This window comes from Mustela lutreola, chromosome 11 (assembly GCF_030435805.1).
Source record: "Mustela lutreola isolate mMusLut2 chromosome 11, mMusLut2.pri, whole genome shotgun sequence".
NCBI lineage: Eukaryota > Metazoa > Chordata > Mammalia > Carnivora > Mustelidae > Mustela > Mustela lutreola.
In genome coordinates this window covers 93,870,881-93,896,008 of record NC_081300.1, presented here as the reverse complement: position 1 = coordinate 93,896,008, position 25,128 = coordinate 93,870,881, and the positions used below count along the sequence as shown (strand labels likewise).

Genomic DNA, 25,128 nt, shown 5'->3' with positions numbered 1-25,128 from the left:
AATAGTATTTACTATTATTACTGTTTACATAGTAATAACCCGGCCAGTTTGCCCCAGCTCTTTCCCCTGGGGGTGACAATCAGTCATCGTCCTGCAAGCACCAGATTTCTTACTGGGGACAAGGAACCCCCAGACGTGAATCCAGGTGGCTATATATAGGAGAGGGAACTCTTTGAGAGGGAGAAAACTAGCTCCCTAGTGTCCTAACAGACAGAAGGGCAAGGATCCTAGGTTTTTAGCAAATATTTCTCTCCATGGGGGAGATAAAACTCATAACTTTCTAGTAGCTATAAACCCAGCTTTCCAACCCAGGGGTTGTGTCCATGGCCGGGGTCTCCTCCCGCTTTGAAATGTAAACACATATCTTCAGAGAGGAACATCTGCCGTTCTCACCAGCAGATGTCAGAAACTGACTTCTGGGCTTGTCATTTAGCCCCATCCTGTTTTAGTCAGATTTGCTTGGGAAGCCCCAGCTGTGCAGAAACATCAAAGTATTTCTCTATACCCGCACACCCAAAACCTTTCCCAAAACAAAACTTACTTGAGCCATTTCTGGAACAAGGCAGGATACTAGTAAGTGAACAAATAATCAATTTAAAAAATTAATTAACAAAAATTAATTAATTAATTAACAAAATGTGAATGTGGATGTGTGTGGGTCTCCGTATGTGTGTGGTAGGAGTGGCATCTTGATTGCCAACATCACACGAAAGTTAGCTATAATCGTTATGACCTGTGTCACCAGCTGAGGATAAAAATTACAGCCATGGCTTTTTTCATTAAGTTAACCAACTATTGATACCTGAAATACCTAATGAGTTGTAATTTACCAGATCACTTACTTTGCAAAACAAATCGATGAGGTGGTTCTTTTTATCATCCCCATTTTATAAAGAGGGAAACAGGCTGGGCAGATGACATCTCCTCCCCAAGGTCACACAACCAGGGAATGGCAGAGTACAGATTTCTCTCAAAAGCCACAAGGCTACATTGTGAACATTTGGAGGCTTCCTTCCAGGCTTTTTTCTTAGAAATTTTTGAGGAGTTAAGTTCTACCATAGACCGAGTTTGGTAAGCCGGCATCCCAATTTAGATGTATTTCATTGCCCGCATTTCACAAGAGGAAAACTGAGACCCAGGGAGAGGAAGCAACTTGCCCAGGGGCCTGCCACAGCTCATGGGCTGGGAAACACTCTGCAGACACTCCATCCAGGTGGCACTAGGTGCCAGGGGAGCTGGAGACAAACACCAGTCCTCCTCAGGTGTGCCGGGCGATGGCAGAAGGCCAGGGTGGGATCCAGTGTGACCCTGCTCCCCTCTTAACCACATTCGCCTCCACTCTCCTCCCCCAGCGAGCTGAGGCTGCCCAGCGGGAGGTAGAAAGTCTTCGGGAACAACTCGCCTCTGTTAACAGCTCTATCCGCCTGGCCTGCTGCTCCCCCCAGGGACCCAGTGGGGTAAGGATGATACGGGAGCCAGAGGGAAAGGTTGGGAAAAGCCATGTTGGTGAGTATGAATATGTGGATGACATTTTGTGGATCAGTCATGTACCTCTGTGTGAAATTAGGCACATGAAAGTGTGTGGATACAGTGGGCATAGCATCTTAATAACATCAGTGTATAGTTAACTATAATTACTATGACTTGCTTCACCAGCTGAAGGTCAAAATACAGCCACAGGTCTTTGCAAGCTCAAGCTTCCATGTGTGATTAATAGGAAGTCCAGCATCTTCCTTTGGAGGCTCTCCTTTACCCCAAATTGTCCAAGAATGCCAGCAACTTACTCAGGCCAAAGAGGACCATTTCCATGGCCAGATGCCTGACAAGACTGGGTGGGAGGGAGGGTAAGTTTGAGCTCTTGAGCAGAGGTGCAGTTCTGGTAGCTGCCACCAGGTGTCGCCATTGACCACTGGTTCTCAAGTCCTACCAAACCGCAGTAGGACCACTTAACCAAGATCTGAGGTAAACAGTCCTATCAGCCAGTTGGGTCCCAGAACATGCCAGTGTGATTCCAGTAGGCTTTCCCAAACAGCCGCATGCTACAAAGCACCAGTCTTTAGTCATCAATCCTGAGGTTCCTGTGTTAAGCCAGCTTAGCGCACCTTTCTCTTTCCTCATGGTTGGGGCCGCCTGGGGTCCTGGGGTCAGAGGGATTTCAGTCAGAGTCACCCCAACCGACCCCTCTGCCCTGTGTTAAGAGTCTTCATCGCAGAGCACCTGGCTGTCAGTAGAGCACGCAACTTGATCACACAGTCATGAATTCAAGGCCCACATTGGGTGTGGAGCCTACTTTAAAAAAAAAAAAAAAGTTGCCATTGCTCCTCTCCCAGGAAGCCTTAGGTTCCTTAGTCAGCTGGTCCACCTTCTTTCCAGATCTCTGCATACCAAGGGATTCGATTCCCAACTCCTTACATCAACAGGCCTGCTCCAGAGTGATTTACTGCCTCCCCGCACACACCTGAAGTGGCCAGCATAGGTTTCACTCCACCAGACTCCCCAAAACACGACCCCTGTGCCTGTATTGGTCTTTCTGTTTCAGTGTCGGACTGTGTCTCCCCTGACGTGTGTCACCATGAATGTGTATATCTGTATATGGCCTTTGGGCAGATAACTGTATCCTTAATCTAACTCTGCCTCAGTTTCCTCACCTGAAAAGTAAGACCTACCTTATAGGGCTGTTGAGCGGATTACATGTAAAGTACCTAAAATGGTTCTTGGCTTATAGCCTGAGGTGGTTTTGCCCACATCGCATGTGATCTCTCAGCACACACATGATCTGTGTGTCACAGTGACCTGTCCATGTGCACACATCTCTTTGGTGCCCAGGTATTTCTGTGTATCTGCGTGTCAGCACAAGTACTCTCGCAGGTACATGTATCGGGGTGTGCTGTATGTGTGTCTGTGTCCCAGGAGGCAGTGTGTGTAGACGTCAGTGTGCCTGGATATCTGCACAACACAACGAGCGAGCGTGAGAGAGACCAAGAGCAAGAGGGCTCCTGGGGTCGCCTTAGACGGAATTTACTGATGGTTCTTAATTAACCCCCGTGGAATCCGGCAAATGCCTGTGCTAATCAGCCACGGGGAATTTTGCTGGTTTGGGGGGTAAGTTTTTCTGAGCACCACAGTGGCGCTCGATGCTAATTAATTTAATGTGTTAATGGCATCCGCTTCCTATTTTAATTGGCATTTATCTCCCTGGAAGAATAGCCGGTATTGGTAGTGGTAGGCTGTGTTTTCTGCTCCATTTTTTTGTTTTTTGTTTTTTGTAAGGCTTCTTAGATTCATTTGCAGCTGCTTAGGACAAGCCCAACTTCAGGTCCTCTCAAACATAAACTTCTTCTTCATCCAGGACAAAGGGACCATCTCCTAAAACCTGGAGAAGCCACAGGGCTTGGGGCTAGGGGCTAATTAGGAAGAGAAAGGAACCACCGCTCACATGGCCTGTGGCTGTGGGGTCTCAGGTATAATCCTGAGGGGTCTGCCTGGAATGAGTGGAAACGCCTCCCTGGGATAGGACCTGTGCCTGATTTAGAAACCTAAACCTTGATCTTGATGTTCTCTCTGCCGGGAACACCCAATCCCCACCCTTTCCTCACTAGACTACTTCCCTTTTTTTGGTCCTTTCATAACCGAGGTTTTATTGAAATATAATATGTGTAAGGACACATGTGCATATCCTAAGTGTACAGCATGTTGAATTTTTCAGAGATGCCATAACCAGCATCCAGATGAGCAGGTAGAATGTCCCCAGCCCTCAGAATGCCCCCCTGGGGTCCCCATCCGGGACCTACTCCCCAAGGGAGCCACTCTCCTCTTAACCGCACAGCTGGGCTTTGCCTGCTTTTGTATCTGGTCAGAGTCAGATCCCGCACACATGCTTTGCGGTCTGGCTCCTTTCCCTTCATATTCTGAGAGCCTAGTCCGTGCTGTGTTAGTAGTTGTGGATTATCCGTTTTCAGAGCTGTAGCGTTCTCTATGGTGTGGGTGTGCCCCAACCCGATCCTCCCTTCTCACTGGAGGGCATCTGGTGGCCAGAGGAGGGCTTCCAGCTTGGGGCTGTCAGAGAGGGCTGCTATGACCGTTAGCTTGGTGTTCACATGTGTGCCTTGTGCGTGCTTCCTGCTTCCCCCCGACATATGCACCAGGCAGAAGTGCGCATATCCACCCTTAGCGGACGCTGCCAAGCAGTTTTTCAAGTCACTAACTTGTTCTAGAACTTCTGCACAGTTTATACACATCTGCCTCCAGAAAATCTTCCCTACCCACTCTCCTCCCGCACCCCAGGTTGAATACTAGAGGGAAGGCATCGGGGCTGGTAGAACTGGCCTGAGCAAAGGCTCAGAGACAGGAGGAGGAACGCCAGAGCCTGGAAAGAGGGGCTGAGTCACTCCGGGGAGCACAGCACCAGGGGTGGGGGAGGATGCCATGGATGGATTTCCCCTTTTGTCTGGGGTTCGGGGGTGGGGTAGCCAGCCCTCCAGCCCCCTGCCCCACACCTCTTAGCCCCTCAAAGCCCCACTTTTTCTTCAGGATAAGGTGAACTTCGCGCTGTGCTCGGGCCCCCGACTTGAAGCAGCGCTGGCCTCCAAGGATCGGGAGATCCTGCGGCTGCTGAAGGACGTGCAGCACCTCCAGAACTCTCTGCAGGAACTAGAGGAGACCTCGGCCAACCAGATCGCGGACCTGGAGCGGCAGCTCACGGCTAAGTCCGAGGCCATAGAAGTAGGTCTTGGGAGAGGTGTGCAGACAGGAGACGGGCGGGGCAGAAGGATGTGGGCCAGCCTGAATCCATCTTTGCTTTCTCCTCTAGAAGCTGGAAGAGAAGCTCCAGGCGCAGTCTGACTATGAAGAAATTAAAACAGAACTGAGGTACCATGGGGAGTGGGACCCCACCACGCCCAGCCCTCTTCCTGGGTGAGGAGGGACCCTGGACATAGTTCATGATCTTCCCTTCCTCCCACCACACCCCACTTGGTGATACCCCTGTCCCTCCCCCAGGGCAGCCTGGGTCTCAGAACTGAACCACACTTGGCTCTTTGCCCTCCAGAGCCACCTACCCGAGAACTTGCAAGGCGGCTCATGGCCCGTGCGGGAACTGGCGGAATGGTGCTTGCACCGGATGAGCTCAGGCCGGCCCGCGGGGCTTGGTTAGGGTAGCACCCCTCCAGCTATCACTGGAGCCGGCTCACAGCCTGCTACCTGAGCCCGTGGTTGACCCGGGCGCAGTGTTCCGTGGGGTCTCCGGGGTGGGGCCGCTGTTCTGAGTCAGGGAAGAGGAGCGAGAGGAAGTACCTCTCAGACCTCCCCCTCAAGCCCCGCAAACTTGACTGGCCTCGGACTCTCTGCGCTTTCTCTGGCAGCATCCTGAAAGCCATGAAGCTGGCCTCCAGCACCTGCAGCCTCCCGCAGGTGAGCTTTCCGCCACTGTCGCCGCAGTGCAGGCTGCCCTCGGGCCTTCTGCCACCCGTGCCCTCTCAGCCCGGCTTCTTGTCTCCTCAGGGCATGGCCAAGCCCGAAGACTCATTGCTCATGGCAAAGGAGGCCTTCTTCCCCACGCAGAAATTCCTTCTGGAAAAGCCGGGTCTTCTGGCCAGCCCTGGTAGGGGAGACGGGATGCTCTTGGGGCCGAGGGACTATGATAGGGACTATGATAGGGGCTGCCTCTGGCCTTCTCTGGGCTCACACACCACTGCCTCCTGTGTGGGCAGGAGAGGGATGGAGGAAAGGGGTGCACACTGGATGGGCAGCTACTGTGTGGTGGTGCTGAGCTGGGGGTTCCCCCGGGTGAAGCCAACTGGCAGCGCCCCCAACCCCGAGTGTCCACACACACCTACCCCACATAGCTCACTCAGGCCCTCCCAAGAACCCTCCACAAAAGGCTCCATTCATCTCCGAGTCTCGATGAGCGGCAGGAAGAGGTCACAGGGCACGAGCAGGGCGTTCCCATCGTAAACCCCGCAGACATTGCTCTCTCCCCAAATCACCTTCGCTGCTCGGGCCTCCTCCCCACGCAGTAGCTCCATGACCTCTGTGGCCCCGGCCAAGGCTCTCTGTGCTGCCTCTATGTCCTCATCTGTGAAATGGGGACAATAACAGATCTACTCCGTGGGTGCTACTCACCTGTGTAATGCGAGCACGGGGGACGTGTAGGAAGAGGAGGGCATCAGGGTGGCCGGGGGCCGGGAGTGCGCATCCTGCCGCGGCGGGCTTTGGTCCCAGCGCACCACCCGGGGGCCAGAGGCTGGCCCAGAACAAGTGCTCAGTGCATGTTAATGTAGGAGGGAAGGGTCCCCGGGACTGGCATGTGGGCCAGGCCTGCACAGATGGGGATTTGAGGGTCAGAAAAGGAGCTCCTAGTGCTGCTGGACGCCCAAAACACTTCTCTCCCTTCCCCCGCTGCCCTCTCCCCCCTCCTCTCCCCGAATTGCTCTCTCATGTATGTGTCTCTCTGCCTCCCACTTCCTGTCTCTTTGTCCCTCTATCTCTTTCTGCCTCTCATTCTGTCTCTGCCTCTGTCTGTGTCTCCCTGGTTTCTTGTTTGCCTGGTGTATGCCTGGTTTCTTGTTTCTCTCTGCCTCTCTGTTTCCCTGTGTCCATTTCTCTGGTATCTTTCTCACTCTCTGTCACTCTCAATATCTCTCTCCCTGTCTCTCTCTCTCTCTATCTCTCCTTTCTTCCTCCATCTGTCCGTCTCTCGCAACGTTATAGAAGAGGACCCTTCGGAGGACGATTCCATCAAGGACTCTCTGGGCACGGAGCAGTCCTACCCATCCCCTCCACAGCTCCCTCCACCACCAGGGCCCGAAGACCCCCTATCCCCCAGCCCTGGGCAGCCCCTGCTGGGTCCTAGCCTGGGCCCCGATGGCCCAAGGACTTTCTCACTGTCCCCCTTCCCCAGCTTGGCCTCTGGGGACAGACTGGCAGGGGACGCACTGCTGTCCAAGCACATGATGCCCCCGGCCACCTTCAAGGGGGAGGCAGGCGGCCTGCTGGTGTTCCCCCCGGCCTTCTATGGCGCCAAGCCCCCCACGGCCCCTGCCACCCCCGCTCCTGGCCCCGAGCCGCCTGGGGCCCCCGAGCCAGGGGACGGGGGTGGGAGCAGCACAGCCGGGGCAGGGGCCGGAGCCGAGGAGGAGCAGCTGGACACGGCGGAGATCGCGTTCCAGGTGAAGGAGCAGCTGCTGAAACACAACATCGGGCAGCGGGTATTCGGCCACTATGTGCTGGGGCTGTCACAGGGCTCAGTCAGCGAGATCCTGGCCCGGCCCAAGCCCTGGCGCAAGCTCACGGTGAAGGGCAAGGAGCCATTCATCAAGATGAAGCAGTTCCTGTCAGATGAGCAGAACGTGCTGGCTCTGAGGACCATCCAGGTGCGGCAGCGAGGTGAGGGCCCGTCCCAGGGCACAGGGGCTGAGGGCACAGGCTCCGGCCTCAGAGCTGGACTCTGCCACCTCCCAGCTCTACTGCTCTGTGCCTCAGTTTCCCCTTCTATAGAACAAGGAAATATATCCTCTCTCCCTTCTTCCTGGGACCTGTGGCAACCCCTTGCTCCCCACTTGGCCCTAGTGGGACAACTCAGACTGATCATGGTGGGAGAAGGCTGGGCCAGGGGCTGCCCTGGCAGGTCGGTACTTCCTGAGGACCTCCAAGCCTCAGCTCACCCATCCGTGAAATGGCCCGGGTTCCTGCCAATCTTGCCAGACTTGACTTTTAGGGTATCCCATGTGAGTGGCCTAAGGTTTGACCTCCCAAACACACCTGAGTTTGAGTTCCAGCTCTGCCATTCACGCACTAGGTTACCTGGGACAGCTGACTTTAGTTTCTGTGCCTCAGTTTCCCCATCCATCTCCATCTGTCAGGCACCTCTGAGGGTTAAATGAGTAGAAATCATTCAGCACAGCCCCAAAACCTAGTACCTGCTTGAGAACTGTTAGCTGTGGTGGCCATCGTTGTTGTCACCATTATGATTGGTATTATTATTATTATTGTTGTCACCATTATGATTGGTATTATTATTATTATTATTGTCACCATTATGATTGGTATTATTAATATTAGTTCAAGCCAAAATCATTTGTAGATCCAGCCTGTCACACAGACTGGCCAAGTGGTGGTCTTGCCACACACACTCGAGGTCTGGCCCTGGAGCCCCTGAGAGAGGAAGGGACCCACCCTTCACCCTGCCCAGCTCCAGGAACTGACCCACAGCAGGCAGGTCCCCACGACAGATGCCCCCTTGCCTCCCCCAGGCAGTATCACCCCAAGAATCCGCACACCAGAGACAGGCTCGGATGACGCCATCAAGAGCATCCTGGAACAGGCCAAGAAGGAGATCGAGTCCCAGAAGGGGGGTGAGTGTCACTGCCGCAGGCGAGGCCTGAGGCCTCCAGGACCTGCCCTGAGCAGGAGGTGAGCCCTTGTCCGCCTTCATCCACCACATCAGGAATTCCAAGCAGGTCAGAACCTCCTCGCCAACCAGCCTGCAGCCATGTGAGGCCTGGAAGGCACCGGGTCCCTGTTAGTGTGGAAGCCACTAGCCGTGTGTGACTATATCCACTCAAACTACTGGAAATTAACTAAAATTACAGCTTCAGTTTTCTGCACAGTGACGAGTGGCAGCCATATGGGACAGCCAAGCTACTGCCAACACCCCGGTCTGGATTGTCCTGGTGTCTTCAACTTTGAAGAGACACAGTGATCCGTAATCACACAGGAACTCAGTCAAAAGTCACAGGTCCGCAGTCAGCCTCACGGGGCAGCAGGGCTGTGTTCCTTCTGGAGGCTCCAGAGGAGAATCCATTTCCTTACCTTTTCCAGCTTCTAGAGGCGCCCACAGTCCTTCCCCTGTGGCCCCTCCTGCATCCTCAAGGCCAGCAGCATAGCAATTTCTGCTCTCTCTCCCATCTTCCTGCTTCCCTCTCACAAGCACCCCTGTGATGATGTGTGGCCGGCCCATGTAGCCCAGGATCATCTCCCATCTCAAGATCCTTTACTCGATCCCGTCTGCAGAATCCCCTTTGTCATGTGAAGTAGCATAGTCTGGGCCCAGGGACAGGGATACCATTGGGACACCATTATTCAGCCAAACAGAGTGTACTTTCTCCAGCAGCCCCTCAAACACAGGGTCCCCCAGGGCTCCCCCCACCAGGCCCTCTGACTTTCCTACCCTTCCTAGATGAGTTCGTCCATTACTGGAAGTTCCACCAACACCCAAAACACCCCCTCTCCAGGCCACACCTCTCGAGAGTTCCAGAGCCCTACACCAATTGCTAGCTGGACGTATCCACCAGAGTCCTCCACTGGCATCTAAGACTCAGCATGTCTGAGATGGAACTTCCTGTCTTCCCTTGCCCCTCACTCACTCCCCATACCCACCAGCTCAAGGCTGGGAGCCTGTCACAGAAGGTGCCTGGCGCCCAGGTGGGTGAGCGGCCGTCCTTGACTGCCATCACTTGCTGGAGCTGTCCCGCTAGCCTCTTCACTGGTCTTACCAATGATATTCTAGGTTCCAGCGTAGCCCATTCTCCACAGAGGCCAGAGGGATCTTTCTAGAGCAGACAAATGGTCATGTCACTACTCCCCTTTCCACAGCTCCCCATTCCCCAAAGATAAAAATGCCAACTCCTCGACAAGGCCCCAGACCCTAAGGTCTTGACTTCTCCTGACTCCCTATACCTCTCGAACGAGTTGCTTATAGCCACATCCACTCTCGTGCTGTTCCCTGTGCACCTAATGCCATCCTCACCCCTGGCCAACTCCTGCTTAACAGTTCAACTCAGAAGTCACCTAGTCCAGGAAACACCCCACCCCCATCCAGATGGATTGGATACTGACCCTCCTTGGATTCCCCATAGTCACCTACATTGCTTGATGCAGTGCAACCAGAGTGGCCGGGCTGCAAATTTTGGCTCTGCTGTTTATTAACTGTGTGACCTTGGGCAAGTTTCTTAGCCTCTCTGTGCCTCAATTTTCTCATATTTAAAATGGGCACAATATCAGTACTCCTTTCTTAAGGTTGTATAAGGTCAAATGAAATCAGTCCTACCAAGCACTCAGCCTGGGGGCCTGGCATGTAGAGGGTGCCCCTGAAAATGTAGCTATCATTACAGGTAATGTTACATTTTTGTCTCTGTTGTTACATTTGTTCAAGTTACAAATACCTCTGCTGATACATCTGTGCCTCCTACCCATCTGTCAGAGGGCTTTTTGCAGCAGGGGGCGGAGTGGCCTCCCCTGCACCCAGCACCGCTGTATTGCGGCTGACTTTGAACCTGATGCTGGCTTTCACGTTCCCACTTTGTGGTGTCTGCTGCCCCTTGGTGGCAAATCGGAGCAAACTGTCCCGCTTCCCCAGTGTCTGAATGTGGCTGGGAGCCAAGTGTTCAGCAAGGGCCCGTCCTCCTGCCGGGTCCCTGGGAGGAACGGAGGAGCCCGCCCCAGGGCCCTACACTGCCCCACCCAAATAATCCTCTGAGGCCCTGCTGTGTACAGATGAATTCTTTCTTGAGCTCCTGTGCAAGAGAGGCAGTCATTCTGTAAACATTGGCTAAGCATCTCCTGCATGCTGGACACGAGGTACAGCTGCAGACAGGACACAGCACTGGAGTGTAAAGAACCATGAGAAACAGATTCATCAAACTCTCCCACTAAATAAACGGGACAGCTGAGAGCAGAGAGGAGGAGACATGCTTGCAGAGACCAAGGGAGAACCCAGGTCTCCTGACTCCCTGTACAGTGCACTCCCACAGGCGGTGGTGGGGGCTGTCAGGAAGAAGACAGCAGAGAAATCAAAAAGGCAACATCAGCGGGCGCCTGGGTAGCTCAATTGGTTAAGCGTCCGACTCTTGATTTTGGGCTCAGCTCATGATCTCAGAGTAGTGAGATGGAGCCTGCTTAAAATATCTCTCCCTCTGCCCCTCCCCGCCCATGCACAGTCTCTGTCTCTAAAAACTAGTAATAATAAGACAAAAATATTGGGCAACATCACAGCAGAGTGGGCCAGCCAGGGGGGTTTCCATTCAGGGTCTCTGAAGACATAAACATTCGGGTGTTTGCTCCACACCCTTGACAAGAGTGGATGCTATGTAGAGAGCAACCAGCAGCCCCGCAGGGAGGACGTGAGCATGCTGACTGCTCACTCGAGAGCTCCACTCTCGGAATTGAAGAACTATCCAGGATGGGGGCAGAGATTTATATTCAAGCTGTTCCTTTATCGGTGTTCACAACAGTGACCAACTAGAAACAGCGTAAGTGTCCAGCAGTGGGGGATCAGGTAAACACAGCAGAGAATATCCCTTCAAGTGGCAGAGGCAGCCGTGAGACATAGAACTTTGAGTCATGAGAAAAAAATGCTCGTGTTGATACTAAGTGGGGACGCGCCAGGCTTGCAATCCCACATCAAGCATGATCTCCCCGTGTGTGAGATTAGAAAGCGGAGCAGAAGGCAATACATGAGGCTATTCTTTGTGATTGCCTGTGGCAGAGAGATTAACTTCATTTAACCACTTTGTTGCAGTATCTTCACAGTATCTCCAAAGCATGCTTTGACTGATGCTGTGAACACCTTTGCTTGTCAAGCCTTGCCCTGACCGTGGGCCTCTGGCCACCCTGTGTCATCCTCCCGACAGGTGATTCCAAGAACGCGACAGCCCCACTCAGCATCACCAACGGCACAGCCCCCGCCAGCACGTCGGAAGATGCCATCAAGAACATTCTGGAGCAAGCACGCCGCGAGATGCAGGCACAACAGCAGGCGCTGCTGGAGATGGAGGCCGGGCCCCGGGGCCGCTCGGTCCCTCCCTCACCCCCAGAGCGGCCCTCGCTGGCTGCTGTGAGCCAGAATGGGGCCCCAACCTACGTCAAGCAGGAGGACAGCAGTGGCGGCGGTGGCGGGGGAACCAGCAGTAGTGCCACACAGACGTCCCTCACGGTCCTGTCCCCCGCGGCCTTCGTCCAGAGCATCATCCGGAAGGTCAAGTCGGAGATCGGAGATGCTGGCTACTTTGACCACCACTGGGCCTCGGACCGCGGCCTGCTCAGCCGCCCCTATGCCTCCGTCTCGCCCTCCCTGTCCTCCTCCTCCTCCAGCTACTCTGGACAGCCCAATGGGAGGGCCTGGCCCCGTGGGGATGAGGCCCCCGCAGCCCCTGAGGACGAGTCGGCGGGGGGCGAGGAGGAGCCCCCCAGGATGGGCGAGCTGAAGTCTGAAGGGGGCGTCCCCGAGGCAGGCAGCGGTGGGCGGCTGGCCTACTACCCCGCGTACGTGCCCCGCACACTGAAGCCCACCGTGCCGCCCCTGACCCCCGAGCAGTACGAGCTTTACATGTACCGGGAGGTGGACACCCTGGAGCTGACGCGCCAGGTCAAGGAGAAGCTAGCCAAGAACGGAATCTGCCAGAGGATCTTTGGGGAGAAGGTGAAGACAGTGGGGCCCACCCCCAAGGAGCTCAGGGGGCCATGGGGCCCATGGGACCTGGGGAGGGAGGACCGCCTGAGGACCCAGCCCCCAGCGCTTGTGGTCTGGAAAGAGAGGTTGTGTGTATGAATAGGAACAAGGCAAAATCAGGATTCGAACCCAGGTCTGCATGACCCAGACCCTTTTTCCTGCATCCACCTGTCTCTGGGTCCTGTGGGAAGAGAGCCATAGGCAGGACTGACATTCAGTCCTGTGGTTGTTCAAGCAGTGAAATGTTTCTATCTGGTTAGGGATAGCTACTTACCTCCCGTCTTCCAGAACCCTCCATCCCTCCCAATGATCTGACCACTAAAGGGTTAAGGCTCAGCCCAGCAAAGGGTGCCCCGCAGTGCCAGTGGTTAAGTAGTTTTTAATAGCACCTCTGCCCACAGCAGAGGAGCAGGCAAAGGGTCAGGTGAGTTGAGAGATAGGAGTGACCTAAGTGGAAGGCACAGGAGGACTTCCTGAAGGAGGAGGCATTTGCGGGCTCTTAAAGTCAGGAAGGATTCTTACATGCAGGGATATCTGGAAGGGCACTGCCGATGGGGGGCGTGGCCCAGGCCCACGGCAGGCACCTAGGAGATGAAGAACAATCAAGGCAGCCCTGGTCTCCCAGAGAATCAGAGTGAACAGTGGTCTCTACAGAGGGAGGGAGGGGAGGCCCGGGGATGGCCCAGGAGCCTGCCTCCCTACCCTTCCTGCCCCATCCATCCCCAGGTGCTGGGCCTGTCCCAGGGCAGCGTGAGCGACATGCTGTCCCGGCCGAAGCCCTGGAGCAAGCTGACACAGAAGGGGCGAGAGCCCTTCATCCGCATGCAGCTGTGGCTCTCGGACCAGCTCGGCCAGGCCGTCAGCCAGCAGCCCAGCGCCTCCCAGGGTGAGTGTGGTCGGGGCCCTCTCGAAGGATGCTGCCTGCCCCCCAGAGCTGCCATTCCCAGCGGCCATTACTTCTCTCTGGAAGACAGCAGTGCCATCCTTCCTCCAACCAGAGGAATGCCCTCTGTTGGTGGTTTAGACTCTATGCCTAGAGCAAGTGGAGGGAATACTTAGCGTGTGGAGCTGGGGCCGCGCCCTCCCATCCCCTGACCAGAATCACTGATTGACCTCTTTTTCCCAGCAAGGCAACACGCAGCCTCAGAAACCTTAGCACAGAAATTTGGGCTGTTACCCGTCCATTCGTGATGCACAGGCAGGGTGGGGTCTGAACGTTGCCCGGGTGAGGAAACTGAGGCTCAGAGAGTTGCCCAATGTCACAGAGCAGAAATGGCAGCATGGAGTCCGGGGAGGGACCCTAGGAAGCCCACACTCCCTCCCTTGCAACGCCCAGTGGGCAGGTCAGTTGGAGTCCGGATGAAGTGCAGAGGTCAACAAGAAACATGATGTCAGACAACAAAGCATCCCAGGGGATGGTGTTTATTGCAGAAGTTCAGGCCCACAAGACAAGACAGCGCACTGTTGCCGCATTGGCTACAAACCTGTGCGTTAAAATGTCAAAAAGAAGGACACCTGACTGATTCCATCAGTAGAGCCTGTGACTCTTGATCTCAGGGTCATGAGTTCAAGCCCCATGTTAGGCATAGAGCTTACTGGGGGAAAAAAAAAAAAAAAAGTCAAAAGAGCCACCACTCTCCAGCCTGGGAAGAGGGGTTCCGTGGGGGAGGAGAGGCTCTGGCTGTCTCTGTGGCTTTTTGTCTTTAAAAGAAACAGGGAGATTTGAAGCAAAAAAGGGTGTATTAACATCTATTAAGGGCATGGACCTGAGGAAGGGAAGGGTGATTGATGTTTTCTTTTCAGCATATTTCTATACTTTGAAATACTTTATATTTAAAATTTTTGATTGAAAAACCCTGTTCCATGAGGCAGTTGTGAGGACTGATGTTGCCGTTCTAATGATGGCTGCCGTTGGTCACACCCAAGGCTGGGCACTTGCAGTAGCTGCTTCTTTAATCCTCACATCAGTCTTCACTGGAGGAATTATTTGTCATTCCCGCCGTCCAGAAGAAGAAACGGACGGTCTGAGTAGTGCAGGGATGTGCCCAAGGTCACTGGCCAGTTAGTGGCAGAGCCAGGATCAGAACGCAAGACTTTCAGCCATTAGGGTCCCTAGGAGCGCCTACCCCAGAGCCCATAGCTGTGAAAGAGTTCTCATCCCTGTGTCATGTTGTGTTGTGTTGTAATTAATCTGTTCATTGTTGTAAAACTCACATCACGTAAAATTTACCATTTGAACCGCTTCAAAAGTGTACAATTCAGTGGCATGTAGTGCATTCAAAACTTTGTGCAACCCCCAGCTCTCCAGCACCCCAGGACATTCTTAGCCCCCCAAAAGGAACCCTGTGTGCATTAATCAGTCGTGCCCACCCAGCCCTGCCCCAGGCCCGGGAACCACCAGCCTGCTTCCTGTCGGTGTGGATTTGCCTCTGCTGGCCGTTCAAATCAGTGGAACTGTTACGCTATGCAGCCTTTTGTGTCTGGCTTCTTTCACTGAACATCATGTTCTCCAAGCTCATCCCTGTTGTAACCTGTCTCAGTACTTCCTGTATGTGGCCGAATAATATTTCCATATGTGGCTAGGCCGCCCTTTGGCTACTGTGAATAATGCTGCTCTGAACTTCACGTACCTGTTTTGAATACCTGTTTTTGATTCCTTTGGATACATACCTCAGAGGGGAATTGCTAGGTCGGGTGATAATTCTGTAACTTACTGAGGACCTTCCAAACTTACTGAGGTGTCCCATAGTGACTGCACCATTTTACACCCCAGGCAGCAGTGTGGGGGAGGGGTCCTATTTCTTTCCATCCTCTCCAACGCCAGCCATTCTCCGTGTTTGACTGAAGCCGTCCCTGTGGGTCTGAGTGGGCATCTCGTTGCAGTTCTGGTTTGCGTTTGCCCAGTGTCAGATTGTTTGGGTTTTTCAAAACGTCTTTGTTGTGTAAGGATAGGGTTAGGCTAAGATAGTCAAGAGTGGTGTTCCTGGTGGAAGAAACAGCACAAGCAGAGGCTAGGAAAAAGGATCCTTCACAGATTAGGAAAGGAGTGAGGTCCGGTGAGCATCGACACCTTGTCCCCCACCCCTCTCTCTCACAGACCGGGAAGCCAGGGCCCATGTTCATGGAGGCAGAGATGTGAGCACTGGCTGCTGGCTCGGTGGGGCGTGGCTGATCCAACCAAGGCCCCCACGGCCACCAGCTGTCCACAGCCTAGAGTCAGGAGAGGATCCATTGCCCACAAGGTCCCGCATAGTCTAGCCACGGGGTTGGGTATGGACCTGTTCCAGCCATAACATCCATGGCCCGGGAGTCAGGGGTGAGCCTGATGCCAGGGGAGGCTTCCAAACTTCCAAAGCATGGCCTCCCCAACACCGGCTGCCCGCCAACAGAACCTGGTTCAGTGATGGGCTCTTCAGCACTGCCCACAGTGGTCAACATGGGCACTGCAGCTACTTGTGTCTGCGGCTTGCTTCTCAGAATGCTCTAGCTCCCCCAGAGTGGTCTCCCCCGCCCTCCGGAGTCTCCCCTACGGTCATTGTCGTTTCTCTCCCCCTCCCTTGTCTTTCCCATGTGTCTCTTTGTCCCAATCTCTCCGCACCCCAGCCCCTTCTTTCCCTGCCCCTCTCTCCCACTCTGTGCCTGTCCCTCCCCCATGTCCCCCTGTCTCTCCATCTCTCTCCTTCCATCTCTCCCTCACTGTCTCTCCCCATCACGACCACTGTCCTGTTTGCCCAGGACACTGGACTTTCTATACTGCAACCAGCACAGTCCTGGGCAAACAGGTGTTACCCTGCTGTCCCAGCTGTGCCCCACCAACATCCCTGTCCAACACCCTTGCTCAAGCCCCAGCCCGCCTGACTGTTGATGTTCAACCCATTGGCCCCTTATGATTAGTGTGTTCCTCCTGATAGCGTTGATTTCTGAATCTTTCAATAATTTTATTAGAAGTGGTCCTTGGAATCTGGAGTCAGAAAAGGCTGGCGTTCTGCCTGGAGGCCGGCTGATTTCAGGCTTATCATCGGGGTCTCCCTCCGTCACATCCTGCTCCCTCTCCAGTTGGAAATCTGGCCCTTTAGGAGGGGGTGCAGGTGTTCCAAGAGGCAGATGCCTTTGGAGACCCCCGATTCTCCTCCAGCTGAGCCCAGCTCCTCTTCCATACCCGTGATAGATGGACTCTTAACACAGCCTCTTGCTTCCCCAGGCTGGCCCTTCCCCACCAGCTCTGTATCTCTGCTGGTGACAGTGACGGGGGGACACATCATCTCCAGCACCACACAGAGGCCACCTGGATGACCAGAATCAGCCTGATTCGGGGCCGGGGAACAGCAGTGTCTTCATGATGCCCAGTGTGGGCTTCCAGTTCCATGGGGCTGCGATGCCACTGCTCGGAACTTTAAGGGTTCACCTTGCACCTTGCGAGGGAACACAGGGGTCCTGTTTCAAAATTTATTTATTTTATTTATTCACTCAGCAGACCTGCCCAGTGGCTCCTTCCTCCCCACCCTCTAAAACTCACCCATGACTAATGTGTGTTCCCGGCCTGCCAGGGACTTATAGTGGACGAGAAGACAGTGTCAGATATAAGCAAATCTCAGCTTGCCACTAGTCCCTGTGTGACCTTGGACACATTGCCTAACAGCCCTGAGCCTCAGTTTCCTCCTCTACAAAATGGGGTGACATGGTAGCTACCTCCTAGAGATGCTGTGAAGGTCACTTGAGATCACATAGCATTATGCAGGGCATGTCATAAGTACCCAATAAAAGGAAGTTTTACTAATTATCATCATCATCATCGCTGTCATCAGGTAGGGGTGAGATCTGGCACAAGAAGGAAATTACAGTGAAGTGTAACAATGTAGTCAAGGTGCTATTAAACCTTTTAAGTGTACCTCAGAGAAGGGGTGTTTGGGACTGGGTCTTGAAGGATGCATAGGAGGTCAAGGGTAAGGAGAAGACCTTCAGGATGGCAAAGTCATAGGGGCATAGAAGAGCGTAGGAGTTTTGGGGCGGGCGGTGGTGGGTGGGTAATTGGGGCTGTGAGAGTAGCTCCAGGTCTGTGCGGTGGGTCCTCGAAGAGAGCCCAGAGCCTTAAACTCTAGAACAGGGAGAACACGTTTCTCGTGCAAAGATCAATAAGGAGCCGTTTCAGATTCTGGAACGCAGTAATCCACCTGCTCTCCACAGGGAAGGAAGAACCCAGCCAGAGCAGAAGCTCAGAATATTCTTTCTAGAATCAAAGCCACTGCAGGACGGTTGTGAGACACTTTTGACTTTCTAGGCATCATACATGTTTATACTTAGTGAATTTCTGGCTGGCAGCAGCCAAATGTCTTGAAGAAGAGGTACCTGTTTCTAAATTGCTGGAAGGTGCCATGTGGACCAGCACTGGGATTCCTCGAACCTCCACCTTGGTCCCCACCCCTTTAAGGGCATCAGCTCAGTCCTCTCCCCTACTCCCGGGATAGACGGGAGGCTCAGTTCATGCCCGAAAGCCCAGTGGGTGACTGACTGCTCAGGTGGTGGCCTCTTGATGGCCCCGAGGAGGGCTGCTGTAGGCATAGTGCCACGTGCTCCGTGGTGCCATGTAACAGATTCGGGGGCTGGGAGGTTGGCAAGGTCGTCCCACCCAACAGGTCTACCAAATGGCTTTTGCCAAATGAAAACTGTGGCTTATGAACACAATTTTTAAATATGCCAGTGTACCATGGACATCTTTTCTTTTTCTTTTTTCAGCTTTATTAAGATACATTTGACATAGTAACATTGTATAAGTTTAAAGTATACAATGTGATGGTTTTTTGTGTTTGTTTTTTTTTTTAAGATTTTATTTGTTTATTTGACAGAGAGAGAGACAGCAAGAGGGGAACACAAACAGGGGGAGGGGGAAAGGGAGAAGCAGGCTTCCTGAGGAGCAGGGAGCCTGTTATGGGATTCGATCCCGGGACTCTGGGATCATGACCTGAGCTGAAGGCATATGCTTAATGACTGAGCCACCCGGGTGCCCATAAAATGTGATGGTTTGATAGGCATATATATTGCAAATATTTACCACAGTAAGATTAGCTAATGCATCCTTCACCTCACATAATTACCATTTTGTTGTTCTGTCGGGAAGAGTGAAGTTCTCCTATAGCCAAGTGTCAAGTGTATAATGCCCAATTGGTCCCCACAGCCACCACACTGCATATTAGATCCCCAGAACGGACTCTTACTCTGTGGACAGCTTTTCATTACATCCTCTTTCATTGCTCTGGGAATCACCATATTTTATTCCGTTAATCTCTGTCAGTTGGGCTTATAAAGGGTTCCCAACTTACTTTTTGGAACTTTTCATTTTTGAAGTAATTTCTAATTAATTGACAAGTTGAAACAATAGGACCACGGATTCCCTGTACCCCCCACACAGACTCATCAGTTGCTAATTTTGCCACGTCTGTGCCCTTTCGCTCCTGACCATTGGAGAGGTTAGTTCACTTCGTGTCCCTTTATCCCTGAATACTTCAACAAAGCATTGCCCAAGAACGAGAAAGCTGACAATTGTATGATACCATTGATGTAGCCCACTAGCTATGTTCAGGTTTCTTTGGTTGTCCCAATAACAACCTTTATATCATTTTTTTAAGTAAACTCTGTGTCCAACTTCGGGCTTGAACTCACAACCCCCAGATCAAGGGTCACGTGCTCCACAGGCTGAGCCGGCCAGGCACCCGCCCCATCCTTTATATAATGTTGTTTCTCCCTGTCCAGGATCAGATTCAGGAACACTTGTATTTTGTAGTCCTGTCTCTTTAGTCTCCCAATTTGAACAGTCTTCGGCCTCTGTTTGTTTTCCAGTTTTAACATTTCTGAATTATTCTACAAACTGTCTCAGTCCGGCTTTGTCGGTTGCCTCCGTGTGATTAGGTTCAGGCCACATTCAGAGCAGGACTGTCACAGAGGTGACACTGTGTCCTTCTCACTCCATTGCATCAGGAGGCACTAACTGTTGATTTGTCCTTCGATTGGTGATGTTACCTTTGGTCCTTTGGTTAAGGGGATGTCTGCCAAGTAGCTGTGCTGGAAAGTTACAGTCTTTCCCTTTGTAATTAATAAGTATTTTACAGGGAGATAATTTGAGACCATGTAAATACCCTACTCTTCATCAGCCTCTCGTCTGCTAGTTTCTGCATCCAGGACGGTTGCCCACATTGGCTCCAGCACACAAACACCCAAACCCTGTGTGTCTGTTCCAAATGGCAGTAACTGCCTTCTCTGTCTCTCTGTGGCCCACAGCCAGTCCCACGGAACCGAGGTCCTCGCCATCGCCGCCCCCTAGCCCCACAGAGCCAGAGAGGAGCTCCCAGGAGCCCTTGATCCTGGCACTGGAGGGCAGCAAGGAGAACCAGCAGCCGGAGGGACGCTCCAGCTCCTCGCTGGGGGGGAAGATGTACTCGGGCAGCCAGACCACGGGAGGCATCCAGGAGATTGTGGCCATGTCCCCTGAGCTGGACACATACTCCATCACCAAGAGAGTCAAAGAGGTCCTCACGGACAACAACCTAGGTACAGGGTGGTCGGAATCAGGGATGCTGCCCTCCTCCCCGGGTTGGCTCTTACTTGCCTTAAGCTGAGTGCCCACAATGAGATCCTGGGGTCCGGGGTCCAGCCTGCAGGAGCCCATCAGCCCACGGGTATCCAGGATCCTCTGGAAGGCATCTGACTCTGACCCTAGAGTAGGACAGAGCGGGGTGAGTACGGGTCTGATGTGACCAGAAATCCTCAGCCCATAGTGATAGTGACACTCTAGCACAGTCCTGACCCAGTGCCGAGCCCCTTACCCTCAGGGGACACAGAGGAGAACCCTGTTCTAGAATTCTTTCACTCTATGGATCTCGAACTCCTCTGAGTCTCCACTACGGGTCGTGCCCCTGTCCCAGAGAGATGCACACAAAACCCAGATTCTTCACTATAATTTCTATTAGAAAATTAAGACATGTTCTTTATTTTAAAATACCAAACTGCAGAAAAAAAAAAAAAAAGACTAAAAAGTACGTAAAACTCCCCAAGCCCCCAATCATACACCATAATTTTTATATATATTTGATACTTTCTGAAAACATGCAAGAATATAGGTATACCTGATTTTTTACATATTTTCTATGTAGATGAATTAACATGCATACTGTCCTATAACCTGCTTTTTAAAAGTGAACCCTGTTTTGTGGACACCCTTCCACATTAGAATGACCAGAAAGTCTTCTTCCCTGTAGCCCAGTGTTGCAGGCCAGGGATGCCCCACATTTCTGACCCATTTGATGGGCATTTGCTTATTTCCAGTTTCCTTCCGCCTCTGAAACCGCATCAGTATGTATCTTTGTGCCTCCAGTTGAGCAAATACAACTGGAGGGAATTGCAGGGTCAGAGAATACGCACATTGAAATTTTGATGCCGTCTGTCAGATTACTTTCTAATGAGGTGACACTAATTTGTACACACGAAGTTTTCTGACCTATTCGGGGATCTCCTAGAAGTGAAGGAAATCTGAATTATGAAAGCATTTTTGTTGGGAACTGTCGGGTCCCTTACCCGCAACCTCCTATTTTGCAGAAAAGTTCCCTCCAAACTCCTACTGGGTGTGCATCCCACTGGGTGTATGATCCGTCCCTCTGAGTTCATGGAGATGTCCCGGGTTCTCCTCTATTTCTTGTCTCTCCTGGGCACACTGGGGCTAGCCTGGGATAACAGGTTGCCCTCCCCTGTCCCTAGGGCAGCGGCTGTTCGGGGAGAGCATCCTGGGGCTGACACAGGGCTCCGTGTCTGACCTGCTGTCCCGCCCCAAGCCCTGGCACAAGCTGAGCCTGAAGGGACGGGAGCCCTTTGTACGCATGCAGCTGTGGCTCAACGACCCCCAGAACGTGGAGAAGCTGAGGGACATGAAGAAGCTGGAGAAGAAAGGTGAGCGCTGGGTCCTCTGGGCATGGCTTCAGGTTTTTCTTTTGGAACCGTATCTAGTTGTAACCCAAGGAAAGCCAGGGCCCCAAGGATCCTATCTCAGCCGGGTGTGGGCCTGCAAAACACAGCCATCCCCAGCACATAATTGAAAGCAACCAAACCATTTACTGTTTCTCCCGTGAAAGCCCCCGTACCCCGCCTCTCTCGGTATCCTTCCTTACACCCGAGGCTGCTTCGAGGTCTTTTGTCAGCCCCAACCGTGTATTCCCCAGAATGCTCTCTCTCCAATTCCCCTTGGCCTGTCACCCAGACTCTACACAACACGGCACAAAAGTGGCCCAGCGGACAGGAATTCTCCCTCCTGGGGGTGGGCGAGAAGATTGCAAATTCTTCCGTCATCCACTGTTATATCCCTGAAAAACTGAGCCGACATTGAGCGCCTGCTGTGTGCCCACCGAGTCTCGTGGTGTACCAAAGGGAGTCTAAAAAAAGCTCAAGGTTGGGAGGTGAGATAAAACCAGCTGGAAAGCTGTCACCCAGGGCAGCAAGGCAGTTCCCGGTGAGGGCGCAGGGTGCCAAGGGCACACGAGCTGTTGGCATCAGACAACTCTGCAACTGAGAACTGACCTACCCCTTCCTGGCTCTCTGACCTTGGGCAAGTTGCTCCCTCTCTCTGTGCCTCATGCTGCTTCATCTGAAGAGAAGAGCCTCAGGGCATTGCTGGGGGGATTGAATTACACCCTCTATTCTGAAGTGGGCTTCTCTTCCCCCATTTTGGAGATTTGGGATGGAGAGGCACCATGCAGTTACAGGGTCCATTACATGAATGTCCTGCCCTCGCCCCCAAGACTATAGTGCCCTTCAGTGACCCTTCCGCCAACCAAGAGAGCACGGCATAGCCCCCGGTGTTGAACACTCCCCTCTGTGAGGGCCCAGCCACGCTCTCTACGTGCTAACGACCAGACCAGACGTCAGGGGCAGGTGCAGGCAGACCCGCGTCTCAGCGCAGGGTTTGGGAGGATGTGGAACCCCAGGCCGGAGGAGGAAAGGATGAGACTGGCAGTGTGGCCCTGAGTGTGGGGCGCGAGCCGGGAGCTGCCCCTGCCCCCTGCACCTGCCAACACTAGGGGCCCGGCCTCTGGTCGGCAGCCCCTCAGCGCTTCCTCCCCCCGCCCCAACCCGCCTCAGCCTACCTCAAGCGCAGGTACGGCCTCATCAGCACCGGCTCCGACAGCGAGTCCCCGGCCACCCGCTCAGAGTGCCCCAGCCCCTGCCTGCAGCCCCAGGACCTGAGCCTCCTGCAAATCAAGAAGCCCCGAGTGGTGCTGGCACCCGAGGAGAAGGAGGCGCTGAAGAAGGCTTACCAGCTGGAGCCCTACCCCTCCCAGCAGACCATCGAGCTCCTCTCCTTCCAGCTCAACCTCAAGACCAACACCGTCATCAACTGGTTCCACAACTACAGGTGTGGCGCGGGGCGTGCCCACTGGGAGGGGTCGGGTGCTGGCGGGACCCCTGCCCCATCGCAGGCCCAGGGGGAACCCAGCTCAGTCTGGGGGTGGGGGTGGCGCGGGGAGACCATTGCAGCCTGGTGTTAAGATTCAGAGTCGAGGCAAACCCGGGTATAAACCCCAGTCCCAGCATTTCCAGCTGTGAGCACCCGAGCGCGTCACCTCAGCTCCCTGAGTTGTAGTCTCCTGACCTATAAAATGGGAACCGTAGTGGGATCTGCTTCCTGGATTTGAGGATTGATTCAGGGGGCTACCATATTTACAGGACATGCTGGCCACGCAGTATGGGGTAGCTGATGATATTGGTGTCACCTGTCTGAATTATTGCTTCACCCAGTTTGCGTCTGCCTCTGTGAAGAGACAGGGAATGGTGTTGGGGGCACAGGCCCCAGGAGCCCTAACTACCCAATGAGCCTCATGTGGGAGCCCTGATTTGGGGCTCTTGGCCTCTCCCACTTCCAAGGCCAAAGGAGAACCCTCAGTCTCCTTAGTCTCGCCTGCCCAGGGGAGTGGGTGATTCCTATTTCTGTGGCTACCTCCCACTCATCGCTCCCTAGTCTTGGGGGTCACTGGTCTCTAGTGGCTGGGGTTCCAGGGAGTTCAGTCCCGGGGCTGGCTGGGGGCGGTGACTGGTTCAGCAGTGTCCAAGGAGACGGCAGAGGGGCTTCCTGAGCTCAGCAGAGAGCCCTGCGGGGAAGGCTTGATGGGATTCCATCTCTGAGCCTCCCTCCCCAGCCAAGCTTCCTGAGCAGGAAGGGTCTCTGGTGTCCGTGCAGTGCCAGAGAGAGTCCCTCCATGTGTTCCAGGGGGCAGGGAAATGGTTTCTTGCTCCCCAAGGGAGAAGAGGAAGGAGGAGGAGCCTGGAAAGGTGGAACGTTTGAAATCTCTCTCCACAGCCCAGGCATGGGCACCTCAAAGACTTGAGCTCAGTCTCACCTTGGCTGTATGTTCTTGGGAGAGTCACTGTACTTCTCTGAGTCTCATCCCTGTTTACAGACAAGGCAGACAAGGAATCTAATACCCCACAATGCTGAATCAAGGAGTGAATGAAAAAACTTTAGACATAAAAATATTGTGAAATATTTCTGCTTATGATCTGACTCCAGGCCTTCCAAACAGCAAACGACATAGGTCCCTAAATCCTCACGTTCTCCTCCCTTCCTGGGGGATATGCGGATGTCCTCTCCCTTCTTGTTCCCCGTAGGAACTGAGCACTCCATTTTTATCCAACATATTCCTCCAACAAATAGTTACAATGTATGCACACTGATCCAGGATCTGGAGATACAGGGGTTCAAAGCCATCATCCCAGAGCGCCTGGGTGGCTCAGTCAGTGAAGCGTCACCTGCTTTTGGCTGAGGTCGCAATCCCAGGGACCTGGGATCAAGCCCCACATCAGGCTCTCTGCTCAGCAGGGAGCCTGATCGCCCCCCCCCCATGATCTCTCTCACTCTCACTCCCTCTCACTCTCAAATAAATAAAATCTTTTAAAAAGCCATCACCCCTGCCCTTAGAGAGTTTAAAATTATGAACCAGATAATTTTACCACAGCCTAATTACTATACAAGAGGGAGGAATAAGGGGCTGAGGGAAAGGGAAGTTCTGTCCGGGGACGCTCCACAAAAGAGGTGGCATTTGAGCTGGGTTTGGAAAGATGACTAGGAACTTGCACTGAGGAGCAGAGAGAACTCCACTCCCAAAAGAAAGAAACTGGTCTCAAAAAGTTAGAGGAGAATATATCATTTCATTTTGTAAATGTTTACTGAGCACCTAGTCTGTACCAGGCACTGACGAGAACAAGACAAAGTCCCTGCCCTTATCATCTCCTACAGACCCGCAGGGACGGACACTATTACACGAGCACTCGTATGAATGCATCATTACAAATTGCAGTGAGCTCTGGGAAAGGTGAACAACAGGATGTTTCGAGAATAAATTATCAGGGAGGGGAGCCTGGGTGGCTCAGTCAGTTATGCATCCCAACTCGGCTTCGGCTCAGGTCATAATCTCAGGGTTGTGGGATTGAGCCCCGTGTCAGTTTCTGCACTCAGAGTGGAGTCGGCTGGACATTATCTCCTCTCCCTCTGCTCCTTCCCCTGCTCCTGTGCACACACATACATACTCTGTCTCTCTCTCAAATAAATAAATATAATCTTAAAAAAAAAAAAAAAAAAGAACTACCAGGTACACCCTGGTATAGATTCAGGAGTCAGGAATTTTATTAAAAAAAAGAGAGAGAGAGAT

General features: G+C 53.2%; 1 protein-coding gene across 6 annotated transcripts in view; it reads left to right on the top strand.

Annotated features, from left to right (window-relative positions):
- Positions 1-25,128, top strand: part of CUX2 (cut like homeobox 2) — a 325,354-nt gene that overhangs the window by 295,720 nt on the left and 4,506 nt on the right. For all 6 annotated transcript variants that reach the window (XM_059139080.1, XM_059139079.1, XM_059139078.1 and 3 more), the window contains 12 exons: positions 1,353-1,457; positions 4,531-4,722; positions 4,811-4,869; positions 5,361-5,409; positions 5,500-5,599; positions 6,709-7,383; positions 8,250-8,351; positions 11,628-12,415; positions 13,172-13,331; positions 19,718-19,987; positions 21,191-21,379; positions 22,565-22,838. In XM_059139080.1, the coding sequence (XP_058995063.1) occupies positions 1,353-1,457; positions 4,531-4,722; positions 4,811-4,869; positions 5,361-5,409; positions 5,500-5,599; positions 6,709-7,383; positions 8,250-8,351; positions 11,628-12,415; positions 13,172-13,331; positions 19,718-19,987; positions 21,191-21,379; positions 22,565-22,838 (2,963 nt within the window). The remainder of the gene's footprint in view (positions 1-1,352; positions 1,458-4,530; positions 4,723-4,810; positions 4,870-5,360; positions 5,410-5,499; positions 5,600-6,708; positions 7,384-8,249; positions 8,352-11,627; positions 12,416-13,171; positions 13,332-19,717; positions 19,988-21,190; positions 21,380-22,564; positions 22,839-25,128) is intronic.